The sequence below is a fragment of the Anser anser genome, assembly GCF_964211835.1.
Source record: "Anser anser genome assembly, chromosome: 5".
Classification (NCBI taxonomy): domain Eukaryota; kingdom Metazoa; phylum Chordata; class Aves; order Anseriformes; family Anatidae; genus Anser; species Anser anser.
In genome coordinates, this window is record NC_139725.1 from 51,743,845 (window position 1) to 51,761,661 (window position 17,817).

Genomic DNA, 17,817 nt, shown 5'->3' on the forward strand with positions numbered 1-17,817 from the left:
AATTTTCTCCTATTAAATGTTTCGATTTGTACACCTTGACTAGAATGAAAAGACTATGGCCTTTATTTCTGTCATTCTAACTCTGCTTGTGCCACCTCCCTGTTAATGACATTATCAGCATTATTTTGGGAGTAAAACTGCACTTCCTCTATGGTCTGCATTGGCAGCAATTAACTACGGTTATCAGTGGTACAAGTTTATCTGCACAACAAGCACCATTAGCTTCACTGGAGATAACCAAGGGATGTGGCCCACAGGACCAAGTATTTAAGAAGCAAATTTGTATCTTCAGTACCATACACAGAACATCTGTGTTCACAGGCAGATTTGGACATACAAACCTATCAACAGACAAAAATGGCAAATATACAGCTATCGAATTTGCAAGCTTGTCCCATGCCCTCTGTAAAAATCTTCGACAGTCACCCCTTCAAGATAATAATACATGTAAAATACATGCCAAGCACTTATGTGTGCATTAGACATCTTACAACAAAGTATTTTAACTCAACAGTAACTTTGCGTGGCATTACTAAGCAAGATGCTTTGGTGAAAGAATTGCTTTTTATTAAAGATGAGAGAGATTTGTTGATCAATGGAAATGGACCCAAAATCTAGTAACATTCACAAGAAACAATCTAAGATTTGACCTCTTCTCCTCCTTAGTTTTGAAGAAATGAAACTTCTAATACAAACTCTATCCTTCAAGGCAACTCTGCAGAGAAAATCCCTCGGGGCTGCTGCTTAATTTAAAAGGCTGTTGTTAAAGTCTTTCAACATGTGGTTGTTTTATTTCTTCATTTAGTGAAAGATACCTAGCAGACTACACAGAAGTTGGGAGGAGGAGAGGGAAGAGGGAATGATCCTGTTTTAAATGGTGCCAAGCAGATTAGTGCAAGTTAACGTTTAACACTCAAGTCACGAAGCCAGCAACAGACTGCTTCAAGGTCAGATGGTTGCTTTAGACACAGTTATGCAGTGATACACTCAGCTGCAGATCCCTCGTGCCTGCAGACTTCAAAAGCAGAAGAGCCCTGGGCCGTGGTAATACACACATTAGGCGAGGGATGAGATCTGGCTTCACCAGGACAGGTGGACGCAGTTTTCTAGGACACCGCTCACTTACTTTCTGGTTTTCCTCTGAACCCAGATTAAAAGGGCTCTGATGGCTTTCCGCTGGTCTTTCACTGTGACAGACATGTTCCTCTCCACGCTGGGAGTGCTGGGGTGAGACGTGTCCGACTCTGGCCCGCTAGGCCCGGACGACAGGCTGGACGAGGAGGAGTTCCTGTTGAGGTTGCCTGTCAGCTCTTTAATCTGTAACAAAAGGTGGAGTGCACGGCGCTTCGATTTAACACCAGGTCAATGGAAAACCGAATGTTTGTTTTTAGGCAAATTAGCATGCTTCTAAGATAACGGGGCAATAACTGAATTTTAAGAGGTAATTATAGGCCTGTCCATTACAACTCCCAACATGACAACAGCAGCAGCCCAGCTGGCAACCCCAGGAAACAGAAAGAGCACAGGATCGGTTAAGACTAAACTGAAAATATTCATAGCAAACAAAAAGCAAAGAAACGTGTCTTTCAGTTAGTTTAACTGAAATCATTCTTTCATCTGCAGGACTCACTCAAGTGAAACATTTTTAGTCAAGAAATGGTGACCCGCACCAGATTCCCATCCTTGGTGTGCACTGATAGTTGAGTCCAGATTATGCACCATGCTGCTTTCAGGTCCCCTGTGCTTCTGTTGCCAAGTCCGTCTGGTCAAACTGCTGTTGTACGGCATTGTACAGCTTGAAGTGCTCAGCCACAGAGAGAAACCCCAGTACCACTTCAAGACAGACCTTATTTTATAAACCCACAACCACTTTAGAAATGAGCCCAAGAGAATGAAAGAACATGTGCGCCTCACAGTCTTACTAGAGTTGCAGAGACCCTCTCTCCATCTCTCTCTTTTCATTAAAATTTGGTACTGTTCAGAAGGTTATCAAAATAGATGTAGATTAGTGAGCTGTTTTAATCTGACTAAACCTGCGACGAAATCAAATTTCATGTTTAGATCAGTTCTATCAGTTCCAAAACTTCAGGCCCTTCAGCATCTTTCATTTGGCCCTCTACATCAGTTGTGAAATTTTGCCATGGTAAGTAGGTCCCCAGAGATCAGTGATTCTGCATGGAATTTGCCACCACACTGGACCAGTTCCAGATAAGGTTATTGAAAATAAACTGTGACCTGAAACCAAATCTAGGACGTTGATTCAGATCCAGGGAACCTGGAGCAGAATCCTGAGAAGGCACAGGAGAGAAGGGAAAGGAGTAATCTGAAGCTCTAATTCTGGTCCAAGTCAAACCAGGGCTTAAACTGCCTCCTATTCACACCAAAATAGGTCTAATGAAATAAAATGAAAACAGCTGCAGGTATTAAATTAACCTATATCAGGAGGAAAAAAGCTCAGGTTTAGCATGCTTAATTATGTTTTTTAGGATTAAAAATCAATTTAAAAAATTGATTGTTCACTTATGATTAACATATTCGAGTTTTATTACCTGAAAAAACAAGATTATGTTCCATATTAGTCCAAGTACCAGAGAGGAATTTCCATCTGCTATTTCTGCTGCATCAATGCTAACAAGCTTTACCTGTAGAAGAGATCATAAATTCACAGACAAATTAAAAAAACAAAATGTAAATGCAAAAAAAATGCACTGGCTTGAACTGAGACTGCTGGATATGTCCAGCACATTTCTGCCACTGACCAGACAGCCAAAATGCAAGATGGAAATCTTGTGCTAACAATAATTTGCCCTGATCACAGCCACTGTGCTCCCTCAAGTCTTATCTCAAGCCTCCCCAGCCTGTAGCACAGTCTGCAGAACAGGAGTGAGCCCAGTTGTACGTCTTAAGACCACAAATGCATTTCCTCCACACAACCATGGAACAAGAATGCCCCCTCCGGTGGATTCTATTCTTAAAAAACAGAGGGCAGGTATATACCTCCTGTCTTCCTCTGGCTAGGTTTCAACAGATTGGCTGGAATGCACATAAACCCCAGGGAAGAGGGCAAGATTGAAGCCACTTCCCATAAAAAAAAAAATCTTAAAATTGTAGTAGGATCTGCCCAGTTCTGTTTTGCTATGCATCGCCAATCTCTTTGCTTATCTCACCTTACACTGCTTGTCACAGAGCTCTGAGGAAATCAGTTAGCAAAGGATAAGTTTGCCTAATCCAAGCAAACTCTAGGGTTTCCCACACTGAAGTCTCTTCCACATGATAACACCAGAATGTTATTCTCTTAGACAACACAGACTTGTTTTTGGAAAAGGTCACGGAGAAAGGAGGAAGCAAGGAAGTTGTCAGCACTGCACATGACACTCAGAGTGAGTTAAAGCCCAGCATACAGCCCATTTATCATTTATTTATAAATTCTGTACATGATGAATCACTTAGCAGAGCTTTACCCTGCTGCCCCAGTTCCACAGAAGCGTTTGCTGATGGGTTCCACCCATTGTGGTTTAATATCTAACCTCAAAGCTCTTGGCAGCCAAGGCATCTTGCCAGCACTTTCATCACTACCCTTCACTAACTGGCTTGGTTAAACTGAAAAACAGAGAGCAGAATAACTTTTTATCTAGTGGTCTGCACAACAGTTTTCAGTCCTAGCGAGAAGACACCTCTAGCTGTCATACTTCAAGGCTCAGATTTTCTTACTAGCTCCAAAGTATTTGGCATGGGAAAACCTTTAAGGCCTAGTGTGTTTTAATAGCAGTTTGTCCAAAATGGGGTGCAAGTGGCATTTACCATTAGACTGTTCTCAGTTAAGCTCTGTTTTCTTGCTGCTGCTTGTCACCTGTTCCAGCAGAGCTACCTGCAATAAGGTACCAGCTGCTTACTCTCAAGGAAACAAGAAATCCATGGAAAAGTAGTTGTTTTGGCACAACTAATTAAGAGGCTGCCTGTGTCTAAGGCTCCTCCTGCCTGGCCTTGCTCAATGAATTTCCCGACTGTCACCTGGCGAGGTCCTGGCAACCAGACATGCTTCAGCAGCAACTCCACAACGTTGACGTCAACAGAGAGAAAAAATCTCGTCTGCCAGCAGGCCTTAGCTGGCTTTGCGTGGAAAGCACGGTCCGAGAAACTGTTAAGAAAGCTAAGAACTTGTAAGGTATTTCTTAGCAGTTCTATATCAGGCCAGGTAGACCTATGCATTTAGGGCCACATCAGCCCCTGACTGCAACACCTGGAAGACGGTGCACAAATTTTTGACCTTTCACATCCTGTTCTGGGGAACAGAACTACGAGGTCATAAGAGATCCACTAATGCCTCACATCATGCTCATTCCTGCACTGGAGTTCTCGTGACTCCCTGGTATAACTAGCACTTCTGCAGCATCTCTGGAGCAAGACCTAAGCTCATTAAAAGAAACCAGCAAGTGACAGCAGTCACTGATATGGAATCCCCTGCTAGGCATGGCTTTGCTCCTCCACACGCACACACACAAGATCCCTCTTTACCTATAAAGCTTAATCCTCTAGAGCATTCATGCCCTGGAGTTAATAGGATCACAGGATATTTTATCCTAAACACTATCATGGAGAAGCTGTAAAAGTTTATTTCAGATACTAGATAAAAAGATCTTCCAGTACAGCAAGAACGCTGTAATCCTTTGTAAGCCATAGTCCACTGCTTGCTTTCTCATTCTGAAAGATCTGGGAATACTATGCAAATAAGTTGTCATCTGGCTGGGGAACTTCTCTTGACACCATTGATTTTCATCACTTTTCAAGAGCTCTCAACACACAGACCACATCAATATTGCTTTGGAAGAAAGCTCTAATGGGAGCAATCAAAAAGGATTGAATTATTTCAAGCTACAGGGCTGATCTTGCTGGGTCACTTACAGCTGTGTCAGTTTTTAGGAAGTGATGTTGCAGTGGTGCCACACTGACTATCAGGAAAGTTATATCCTTATAAGGTTTTGATTCCTGGAATTATGCATTTATGTCATGTTCCCAGATTTAATTTTCTCTTGCCTTTGACTCATGATCAGCTGCTGCAGCAGTTTACCAGATAAATACATGATCTGTAATACCGAAAGTATTCCTGATGAAAGGAAAGAAAGCCATCTACCTTCAAAGTAACTGAAGTAATGCCACTAATACCCAGTTCATAAAGATTACTTGCATTTCTTTTTATTTTCTTTTAATATTGGGTTGCTGATCCTTTAATCCTATTGAACTTTTACATTATAATATGAACAAATAATCCTTGTTTTAGACTCTGTAGGTGTTCTCTTTGTGGATTTTTACGTGGCTTTTCAGCCTTGCTGTTAAGGTAAGTCAAGATGCCTAAGCAGTATATTCCTCTTATATACATGCCCTGCATCAGACTAGTTACAATCACAACAAATACAATTTGCAACATGAATCAAGAGAATAGATTAATACCAGCCTTTGGAAATACTCACATTACTGTCCTCCAAGAACTTAAGTGCTTTGGCTATGTTGTTCAAACGAAAAATGCGATGGGTTGAAGACTTATATTCATGCATCTACAAAAATAAGAGCCAGATCAGTTTTAAAATGCTGGAATTATTTACCCTTTCACACAAAAATTAAAAAAAACCTACAAAATAAAGCTAAGGAAATCAGCCTATATAAAGTATTACCATCTCTTCTGATCAGTGAAGAGTTTCAACTATGGGATCGGCCCAGGCTGTAGAAAAACAGGGTTAGCAACCAGTTTTCCTGCTCTCCAGATTTTACGTCTCTCTTGGACCTGCCAAGTTGATTATTTATATAATCACTCCCCAACCACATTCGGTCACAGGCACAAATTTACCTGAAAATTCATAATAAGTTTTTTTTTTTTCTTTCTTTTCTTTTGTCTTGAGTTAAATCAAATGATCCTAATTGGGAAGCATGAGCAGTTTTGCTACCAGGGGCAGGCAGGTGGGAGGCAGCAACCTTCATTTTGGCAGAGATGAAACAGATTTGTTGCATGCAACAAATCTGTCACCCTGCAATTCCACTTCGGCACACTGTTTGTACCACCTGTGTGCAGGAACGCCTAACTGCCAGCACACATTGGCCAGTTAAATTCATCTCCTTTGTTGCCCTCCTCCCTGACCTCCCAGTGCACAGCCTGGGGTTTGCTGTTAGGTGTCTCCCCCTTCAATTCCTTTCCAGCCTGCCTCTGCTAACTGTGTGAATGCAGACAGAAACACTGCTGCTTCTGCTACAGCCCAAACTGCATGAATATTACAAAATAGGCTGTTCTGAATCTGTGACCACAGTGAGCACTCACGCTGTAGGATGCATATGGCTCGGTCACTATGGAGCATCACCGTGCAATTACAAGCTCATCTGCAGTGGTGAGATGGCTGCAGAGCAAATCTCTCCTCTTATCTAAAAGCAAGCATGGTACCCACACAGAAGAGAGTACTTGCTGACAAAGCTGAAGTAGAAAGAAAATATTAAAGCCAACTGATGAAACATTGGGTATTTCCATTTCTGGTACATGGAATTTTATACAGGTCTTACAGAAAAAGAGAGAAAGAGATGCTGGTAAGTGAAACTTTGCCAATCTGATTTAGATCGTACCAGTAAGACTAAAGAAATCGGAGCCAGGATACCGGAGCTAAACTCACAACTACACCACACAAAGGCATCCAGCATCAGCAGGCCTATTAAGTGTCATAATGTCTTTAGACAAAATAAAAACAGAATTTATGGATTAAAAAAGCAATACAACTATCCCCAGAAATTTATCTTTCCTTCATAACATGACTTGTGTGAACTCCAGATGAAGTAGGTGAGCATTAATATATTCAAGCCTTAAAAAACCTGAGGGGAGGAACATCTACACTAATCACACACCATTCATACCTCAGGGTTAGATATTTCCTCGAGATCTAAGTTACAGCTCAGGACACCAGCCTGTAACATGAGGAAATCACAACAAAACTGCTGAAATGCTTCTCACTGTACCCAAGACAGGGGACCAAATTCTCCCTTACTGCTTGAGTGTCAGTACGTCGGTACTTGGAACATGCAGAGCTCCATGGCGAGGCAGGTTCCTTCCCCTCGTACACCTACCAGCTTTTGTCCTGACAGGACTTCCAGCAGCGCCATCAAGATTTTGCCATCTTGTATATCCATAAACAAATCTTTCACTTTCAGAGGAGGCTTGCACTGTGGAGTAAAGAAACCAGGCAGATTTTAAAACAGATTTTCGCTTGGTGAGTCACCATTATTGCAGAGAACAGGAAGGAGAGTTTTACAAGACAGAGATACTAGAAATAAATTTCAGCCTGCAGGAAGAAAGGACCAACTTTTCTTCACAACAGTGGCAATTCTGCCCTAGGGTTATCTAAGCTAAAACTGAGATATAGTGATCACGTAGCTGAGATCAGAAAGGATTTATTCCAGATCTCCCATACCAGAATTTCATCCTAAGGCTTCTGCCTGGGAAGCGAGCACCCAAGGGCTGATGCGGATCCCTCCAACTGAGACAGCTCCAGCAGAAGTGAATCCCGCTTCATACTGCACTAAACAAGCCTCAGATCCAGCCAACCACAACGTCCTGTCTCCTCTGTAATGTTTCTGGTGGTGCCATTCTGTTTCCCAGTATTTTCTCAGCACTTTAACTAGCAACGTGTTACATTTTGTCTCTTTCTTCTCAGCAAACTCCTCCAAGGGGAGCCACCTCCCCACTTCACAGAGGTGTCTGATGCTGTGAGCTCTGTGAGGCACATGCCAAGGCAGCACAGCCCTTAGGCGTAGTCTCAGCTGCAGCAATTAGGCTCCATTCAGGTGTCACTCACGCATGTGTCCCTAAGGAGCCAGGCCTTTTTATCTTTGGCTCGGCAATGCACTGCTGTTTGGTTAAGCACCGCTTCTGGCAAGCCAGGACTATGCATTTTTGTACCTAGTCTTTAATCTAGCCAAGACTACTAAACAATGCTGTACTGAAAGAAAGAAAAGCACTGTTCATTTCAGGATTAAATAAGCTATCTGAAAACCACAAATCCAACGCTTTTTCATTCGCTCATAACAAGACAAGAACCACCAGAAGTCACAGAAATGTGGACTGCCCCCAACCATCCCATGAACATCAGAGGTATCCTCCTCTCAAAAGGTGATCCGAATGGGATAGTCTGCTCCAAAACGGGACACATCACACCACAAGTTTCCTGAAAAAGTACAGGAGGAAGACTTCACTGCTGCCTTTATAAGAAAGAAGCCCCTCTGCAAGAAGTGCTTCTTCGAGGATAAAGGCAGAAGCCGCCTCCCTCAGTGGGTGTCCTTGGGGAATCACCTGTAATTAGAGAGCTTTAGCAATGCTCTCATTATTTACAGGGATGTGTTTGTTATGACACTTCCAGAAAACAAATAAATAAAAAATGACATTAATGTAGCAGTAGACTTTTTCCCTTTCTTCAGAAAAGCATTTTTCTTTATTGAATCAGAGAGGGAAAAAAAAAATTATGCACTCCAAAGAAAGCAGTTCACCTACCCACAAAGTTTCTGAGACTTCAAATGTTTGGCACGGCAGAATTAACAGCACCCTACAACCTTTTTCATGATCTAATTCCTTTTGTAAATTAAAGACCTTTTCCACAGTCAAATATTTGACAAACCTTTTTGACAACCTTCAAATTGTGTTAGTTTAAAGCTCTAGAGCCTGATTCACAAAGGAATCACATAACGCTGTCTTCATTCTGAGGAACCTTTGGGAGCAACTGATAGTCAAAACATTACCAGATGGCCTTATTCTGATTTTCCAGTGAGATTTAAGAGGGTCCATTTATTCCTTCAGGAACATTCACTGCAGAGTAGTGGACTTAACAACTATATATGTGATGCCTTTCGTCTTAAACCCTTTTGCTTCACCATGTCAGAAATGCAGTCACTTTCCAAGAACTACGAGAGCTAGTCTGTGAGTTGACTTGTAGCCCAAACTTAGTCCTGGTCTGTACTTCATGAAATTTAACCACAGACACTTACAGCACTATGAACCCAAACTCCAGTCCAAGTTAGGACAGTTGGTTAGGAAGGTTAGCTTCCAAGTTAGGAAGCTGCACTAAGCATTGCTGCTGTCTCAGTAGTACAAACTTTTTTTTTTTCTTTTTTCCTTTTCTCATCCTCAGCAACAGGAAAATCCTCCTCTGGATGGCAAACTGCTCATGAGAGTTAGTACTTATCTATTATCAATAGCAACAATAAGTTAGCTTCAATAGCCATATTATGGTATGTTTAAGAAACAACTGTATATTAAAAATATGATGGGATTTCCAAGAATTAGTTCCCTAACATAAGTGAGGATGTAAAGATCACATTATACAGACCCTCTGAAAATGAATGATGAATAATTGTTTCCCATCTGGAGATCTGTGATGAAGCCAGGTTCTGAAGAACCATCTGACTTTGGCTGTGGTATCTCAGATACTTGAACTTCCAGTCCAGGGAAGCACACAGTTATCATCCCTTCAGAGCAGCCTAAACCACATTTGATTTTATGTGGGTATGTGGCATTCTGTGGGAAAATTCTAGCCTTGCAATAGCAGTCAGAAGCATTAAAGACAGAAAGGTACCTGAGATGACTTAAAGCCAGCAAAGCATTAATTGCACCTGAAATGCAATATTCATTTACCCAGAAATGTACTTCCAGCTTCCACTCACTCTCCTACAAACCTTCCCATATACACAGAAGTTATTCTTGATTCCAAATTCTAGCTCTTTTTAAAGGAAATAACATAGTCTGCCTACTGTTGTGTCCTTGTACTTCAATATCAAGACCGTCAGTCTTACCTTTCCCAAATGCAGGTTTATCCATCTGGTAAAGGTCCTCTTCTGTACATTTTCCCGTTCCACTAGATATATCAGAAAAAAAACACAGCACTTAAGTTTCCAGAAGAGGAAATGCTTACAGGAAATCTCAAAAACTTATGCACAAAAAGTTCAAAATTCATGAGGGGCCTGTGAATAAAACAAATATATTCCAAATCAGGAGACATAAGGTTGAGCTATGGTATTTCGTTCCATTTCTTCGCCCAGACATGAGCTATGCACGCATTCTAAATTACGTAGGAAAAAGTCTCTGTTGGTTTTGCCATCTTCAATGTAGCTTTTGAGAGATGGACTTTTACATGTTGTGCACAGCTCTCCAGTGGTGTTAGACTCTGAGCAGGCAGCTTGACCCTTCTGCGTCAATTTATAGGATTCTTGTCCTGACACCGTCACGCAAATTGGGCTGCTGTGGATTCCAATGTACTTACTTGTAAGCACAAGGAAACAGGGCCACATTGGTCAACACAACAATTTTGTCTTCATTCTCATGAATGGAAAAGCTTCCTCAAATCTCATCTTCCCAATCTCCCAACCAGTGCATTTCAAATCAAAATTCCAAGTCTCTACATTGATGAATCATTTTATTTATATTGCAGCAAGACGAGAAGCGCTTGTTCCTTGCCAGAAGTGCTGTATGCTAGGAGCTGTACAAATAGCTCCTGTGCCAGCTGAAGAGTTTTTAATCACATATGCCATTTCCCGAATCCATTTCCATAGTGAACTACAGCAAAAGTGTAAGGGGAATCATATTTCTGACCAAGTTTCATTTAGCTTCTTATATAAAAGAGAAACGTTTATATTTAAAATAAATGAAGTAGACTGACAAAGTAATATTTCATTTTAGAGACAATTATTCTCAAGTGGTTCTCCAATTTCACCTGAATTAAGGAAATCCGGCAATTTATGAACAAAAAACATTAAAACTAGTTATATGATGTATTTCAATCTACTCACAGAGCATATCAAATATATTTTAAGGCCATTTTGTGTTTCCTTAGCCCTGCACAAATAGCTAACCTATCTACTGGGAAATCGTATTCTGTAAAAGTCTGGTTTGTTTTTATTGGTCAGGCTAATTATAGGCTAAGTAGTAGCTTCCGTAAATCAAATTTTAATATTGTTCTTTTTGATCACTTTAAGTGAAGGGTCAGCAGCCTCTAATCATATATATAATTGCTTTCCGTATTTTGATGTATTGGAATAGAGCTTTCAGCATGAATTACATCTGTCACTGACAGCCATTCAGGCCTTCTCAGTCTTCTTACTCCTGTAAAACCTGATTTTATGTAAGATCGGTTAGAAAAAGTGCTTACCCCTTAAGTGCTTCACAAAACACGGAAAATGCCAAACTAATTATTGCTGTTGGCTTTTCTTTTAAAATATCTTAGAAGAATCTGCACAGATTTGAAACAGCTCTCTACAAATAAAACTGTAAATTATATTAGGGTCTAGAATATCTGTAAAAAAAAAAAAAAAAAGGCAGCATTTACTCCCTACAGATCTCAAAATACAACCTACAAGATGTGTTACATCTTTCTTGGGCTTCCCTTCCTTCAGCACCTCAACCCCAGTGCTGGCTCTCGACGTGCTCACACATCCACATCGGTACAGCACTCAAGAGTCAGGCGAGTAACTTCAACAACTGATCTGTTGAAATTCACTTGGAGGGCCAGTGGACATTAATGTTAAGCCAGATCTGTTCCCAGATACACTGCTTTTTGTTTAGATACCAGTGTTAATGCAAAGGGGGAGGCAAAACAGCAGGAAATGGGGCCACCTCTTTCTCAAGCTGGTCTGAAATGCTCAGGAGCGCTGGGGTGGGCAGTGCCAGGTCTCAGGGAGGACAGGAGGCCTACCAAATGGGCTGGCTAGGCGGACTTCCAATGGCCACCGAAATCAAGAAACACAGAAGGGTGCACAGAGGTGAATTAATGTTTTCTAATATGTTTTCTAATTTCATCACAGGCTTGGTTTCAGTCAGGTCCTATTTTTCACCAATCATTTTGGCAATCTTCATTTTAAAATAAGGTAAAGCTAAGGTAAATAAGGTTGCAAAAGAGAGCTACGTTTATGTACAGCTCACTCGTATAACTGAGCGCACTGTGGCTCCTATTTTACTGTAAAAATTCTGCCATCGATGTAAATTAGAGTTACATATATGCCTGAAAAGATGGGCGAGCCAAGCTGGTATTACTGCTTCAGGAAGTTCACATACCAGGAAAAAAAAAAAAAAAAAAAAAAAAGGGAGGCACACACAGGAGAGCACTTGCAGATAGAGAGAAATTCCTGACACTACTCAGTGAACTTCTCTACAGCAGACTCCTTGCAGTAAGAATGATGACCCCAGAACAGACACTGTTTGATTCTGTACTGGTCTAAAGTAAGAGTAACTGGATGGGGAGGAGGAAAGGGGAGGAAATGTATTTATAAAATCCCTGAGGCAGACAAACCCCTAATGCAGGCCATATGCTTGCCTGTAGAGCTAACAGGAAAAGTTCATCACAGGTATCTACTGATGTGTGCCTTTAACGGTTATTTTTCTCTGGCTCTGTAGACCTCCCAGTTTTGGTATAGCCCCTCCTCTCCACAGCCTTTTCATTTCCAAGGATTGTAGAAACTCTATAAACTTTATACAGTTTCTATAAATTAAATGGAATCTTTTTTTCTCCTTCGCACCTACTATTGTATAAAAGTGAAGAAAATCATTCAAGTCTAAAGTTCATACGCTGATGTATACAGTTTACTGAAACTGCACTGGGTTTACTGGGCAGCTAGAGAGCAATAACACCATTATAAAATAATAATTACACACACCATATGGCTGGCCTGCACACAAATCCAATGCATTATACTGGGAAAGGAGGATGCCTGCTGTGAGGGTTGGATTCGAAGATGTAATGCTGGAAGGCAGTAAAAAGTTAAGAACAGTTGTTTCGGTTAAGCTCAGCTCAGGCCTTGATATAAGAGACAAAAATATAAAGAGGAATTTTGGCCACTCCACATGAGCCAGGTCCTCCATGCTCTTCCAATAAGTTCAAATGCAGTAGTCTTTCACAGTAATGCCTACAGTTTGCAGAGGCACGGTATTTATACCAAAGCACACAGGCTCTGATAGAAACTCAGTAACTTGCCAGGCAAATCATCCCGCATCCACTTCATCAGTAGGCCATGGCCACCACAGAACCAGCTCATGTCCTTTATGGCTCTGGAGGCATCAGAGTAGCAGTACAGTATGTGCACCCCAGTCAGATTGCCAATAAATATTCACAGAGATATATATTCTGGTTTGTCAGATCTAATGGCAAAGGCAACTCATTTGTCACCGAATGAAACCAAGCTAATTCAAAGACCACTTGGGCAAATTCAAGGCTAAGTTGATACAAACAAGAGAGTTCAGCTGGTTCCCTTGTTGCACCATTTCTGTCCCCACCAGCCTAGAAATTCCTCAGGCATGTACTGCTAATGCCATTTCTTCCTCCTTCACGTCTCCTCAAAGGCCACTGCTGTTGCAATGCATACAAGAAGCCAATCCCCAGCCTCTACTTTCAACAGCAAATTGGAGATAGCAAATATTGATTTGCTTTTAAATACTATTTATTCTGTTGTTGTAGAACCAGTTATGAATAATCCTCTGAGGCACACCACCATGGGGCTGGGCACATGAAGGAAGTACGATATGTGGAAACTGATTTGAGTGGAACACTTGGCAGTGTGTAATTACACAGCTTCAGAAAATTGCTTGATTTGCATGTACAGATACTACTCCCAAAGCAAAGCAAAAGGCCACTTAAATTTGTTTCCAAAGCTATTAGCATTTCATCCAGGATATCATCAGCAGATGACATTAAAACCTCACAACAGGCCAGGCTAGCTTTCAGAATCGCTTGTTACTTACCTTCAAGACATCTTGTTAACTACTAGTGTTATAACATGCACAAAAGCCAGCTTCCTCATTTCTACCAGAGGTCATAACCTCTACAGATACAAGATCTACGCAAGTTATTAACAACAGGCAAGTTTTCAAGAGGGAAATGGTGGTGTTGGCCACCTAACTGTTTAGGGGGATGCTTTGACGGCCCTTGGCTTCAGGCACCATAACTTGCCAATGGCACACAGAACCAGCTCTTACCCGTTCTGGCTCTGGAGGTATCAGAGTATCTGCCAAAGTCTTACGTCAGGATAAAGTAGCACTTCTCATTGAACGAACAAACAAACAAACAAAAGGCAAATACATGATTTTCAAATACTACAGACTAAGTCCAAAATTAAACACGTGGCCCAAGCACCCTGAATCTTGGGTAATGGAATGCAAATTCCTCTCCTTCTGCCTTCCTCACCCCAAAATCCCACCTCATACAGTCAAGCAATTAATAAGTCTTTAATGAACATGCAGTGAACAATCTACTTGAATCACCCAAACTCTAGGCTGCTAAATAAAACGAGAACTGGACTTTAAGCTGGGTTTCGTGGTGTTCCCACATGGTAACTCAGTCTAAGTATTTCTGATTGCTAGTCCTCATGCTATCGAGGCAAAAAAATATTCACGCTTTCAATGCAAACTTAATGTTCATGAAGGAAGCTGGGCTGATTATCTTCAAAAATGGATTTTCCCAACACTTGCTCGTGCTGCCCACAGTGTTCCAAGCCTGCTTGTACTACTACTGTCTCAAACACCAAAGAAGAGTGTGTCCAGACATAAAAGCCCATCCTGTTTTTATGCCTAATGATGAGGCTGCCAGCAACAGCATTAGCTGAGAAGAATTTCCTAGGTTTTTGTTTTATCACGTAGTGGTATCTCTGTATAGACCCAGACTGCTGGCACTGAATAGCCAGGCTGACTTACTGTCAACTCACCAAAACCAGTGTGATGTCTGACCGAGGCCTGCCTCAGTAAACTTCTGTATACGGAGCAGCTGGGACACATGAATCCTACCGTGTCATTCCACCTTTCCTGCGAGTAGGTGCGAGTAATTGCATATGTCATGTGGGCAAATAAGGGCCATGACATTATTTACAATAGGCAGCCAGACATTGATACAGGACATTGATGTTGGATACAGGATGTCAACAGAGCTGGAGAGAAGCACAGCTCCTTGTCCAGGAGAGCTTTTACTGTTTGAACACGACATGTGGGACAAAGCTCAGACAGAAAGAGAGAAGAAGGAGGGCAGACAAAAGACAGGGCACTTGCAAGAAACAACAAATCCTACATGGGAAGGGTGATTGGAAGTGAGCTGTAACAAAAAATAAAATAAAATAAAATAAAATAAAATAAAATAAAATAAAATAAAATAAAATAAAATAAAATAAAATAAAATAAAATAAAATAAAGCAAAATAAAGCAAAATAAAGCAAAATAAAGCAAAATAAAGCAAAATAAAATAAAGAGAAAGGGCAGCTGCTGAGGTACAGCAACTGACAGCAAAACAAATGGAAAGTTGAAAACGAAATGTGTAAAGTAGGGCAGGGAAAAGCGCAATTAAATTTTCTAGCAGTGACTGGTTCGTCCAAACACAGAGGTACATTAAACACATTGAACTATAAACTTTCCGAGACTCAATCTCCATTATATATTTTTACAAGAGGCTGAAAAAATAGCTCACAACACGATGTAAGACAACATGTAGGAAACATATTCCTCTCAAATCTGTATAGTACAGCCCAGCTACACTGCCCAGTAAGTACTCGTTACTTACAAGACAATCTCCATATTTGTAGGAGTGTGAATTTTAATGGCATAATCAAAGTATAAGGAATAATTTTATCCAAATTGCCCACAAAATTCATTTTATAAGCTTCTGAATTCCTGGGAATTGTATATTTTCCTTGTGCTTAAGGACCCCCCAAACAGCTTAGAGGATTAATATAATTTTTCTTTTTGATCTATATAGGGGATGAAGGCTTTGTTGTGTACCATATGCCAATTTGATGTAATTTGGAGTACATGAAATATTAAATCTTAAAAACTCTGGTTTTCTAAAGGAAACATTAACTACACTATATAACATGAGACTGCTCTCAAGTTACCTCCTATGAAATAGGGCCTCTAAGCCTTCCAGATGAAGTTGTTAAGTTAATTGTTTGCTGAAACTGACCCATTTATTAGGGTCCTTATTAAATTTCTATGGCAGGTGTTGAAAGCTTGAGGCTTTTTCATTCCATCAAAGTTGCAAAGTCTTAGTCTCACTGGCTCAAAATTCCTTAAAACTCGGGTTGGTACTGCAGAATACAAACCTGGCAGGATCACAGGCATGACGTTTTCATTAGCTGCAGTTAAACAGGTTTCTCTTGGAGTTCAATTTCTGGCTACAGCAAAATATTTAGTGCTGCAATTGGTGTATTAGGATTACATACACCAAACAAATATTGCAGGATGAGTAGGAGATTTCTAAAAAACTCTTAGTATTTCAATCCTCCCAATGTCTGAGACAGATGTTCCTCTTACCAAAGCATTAGATGGATGAATTTACTTGTAAATTCTACTAGGCTCTGGGAGAGAAATCCTACATAAAATATTACTATTAGAGCTGACCAAAATAGCTTCCAATGAGAGGGATTTATTTTTCCCCCTTGAAAATTAATTTGGTAGTGGCAGATGGTAAAGATTTCTCTCCCCGTACCTTTGGCTACAAAGTAAATATCTCTGTTCTAATGACTTTTTAGATGCATTGAAAATGTTACTGAACAGATTAACATTTTCCATTTACATATCAGGAATGTTCTTATAAAAAAATGTCATTTTTCAAAAAAGAGATACAATTATGTTCTGAACACTCTGAAAGAAACAAACATCGGTGTTTACTGGGAATGTTACTGGACCCCACTAAGTAGTAATAAGGTTAAATTCAATGGCTTTGGAATTGATCTAAAAAGTGATTTAAGCATTGATCCAGTGGGGCATTTTGAGACTGTGCGCACCACCTCTTGCGGTATATTACATGCTGTACAAGGAGATTAATACCTCCTCCAGTACCTGAAAATTAACAGGATTTGCTATTACCAGCAGTAACCAGTAGGAGCAATTCACATTTACAACATCTTGATTCGAGAGTTTCTCCTGGCCTGGGGTTCACTGTGTCCCAATGCTTTTTGCAATAGTAGCACCAGTTTCTGAAAATGGTTCACCTCCTGGGGCTCCTGATGTTTCTCAGGGGTGTTTAAGTCCTAGGTATTTAGAGGTATTTTTTACCCCTTCTCACCAGCGTGGTTTTACCAGCACTGGCACTGCCGTTTCCCTCCCACTGACACGGAGAAGGATGCCCAGTACTGATACCAATACCTGCACCAACAGCATTAATATCTATATAACACTCCTAATTGAAGGTCTCGTTGATCATCCCGTAGCACCTAAGAAGAAAACAACAGCAGCTTCCTACCTCAAACAAGTAAGGGCAAGTCACAAAGTCCATACATCTCCATTTACCCTTACTTGTTGTGGTAAACCTAGAAAGTCTAGACCATGCAACATTCCTTATTACTTATGTTTTTTTCCTTCCAGAGAGAAAATACATCCTTTTGGCTGGTTAATTTTGTTGAGATGTCAAAAGCTGAAATGCAACAAGATACTCTGCTTTACATCAGTTCTGACAGCAGTGCTAAAGCCTGAATAATTAGAGATGAGTAAAGAAGCCCAACAAAACCCACACGGTGTGTAAGGGTTACTTGTTGACACTCAGAGCTGGAGATACGCTGGGGTGTGCTCAGATTCCCACAGCTTCCCATACACAGCTCAGCAGGTAATGGTAATGGGTTGGTGATTAACTGTGCTTGTATGCACTTGAAGACATTGTAACTGCATCTGTGAGTAGAAGGAAGAAAATGCAGGCACAGGAGGCCATCAATACATCTGCTTTCAAGCAAACATCCAGGACAGCTTCCTGAGGCCGCAGTCAGCCTTTAACACAAAATCTGAACGCTGGCAATTAATAGCCAGGGCCTTCAAAGAACTACGAGATGGAACAGGAG

The 17,817-nt window shown here is 40.8% G+C and overlaps 1 protein-coding gene across 3 annotated transcripts in view; it reads right to left on the minus strand.

The window, feature by feature from the left end:
- CLMN (calmin) overlaps nt 1-17,817 on the minus strand; it is a 77,774-nt gene that overhangs the window by 15,853 nt on the left and 44,104 nt on the right. For 2 of the 3 annotated variants that reach the window (XM_083838723.1, XM_083838722.1), the window contains exons 2-6: nt 9,814-9,875; nt 7,099-7,194; nt 5,469-5,552; nt 2,550-2,642; nt 1,127-1,317 (exon numbers count right to left, since the gene is read on the minus strand). In XM_083838723.1, coding sequence (XP_083694849.1) covers nt 1,127-1,317; nt 2,550-2,642; nt 5,469-5,552; nt 7,099-7,194; nt 9,814-9,875 — 526 coding nt within the window. Of the gene's footprint in view, nt 1-1,126; nt 1,318-2,549; nt 2,643-5,468; nt 5,553-7,098; nt 7,195-9,813; nt 9,876-10,280; nt 10,521-17,817 lie in introns of those variants that run through there. The other variant, XM_083838724.1, reaches the window with a different exon arrangement.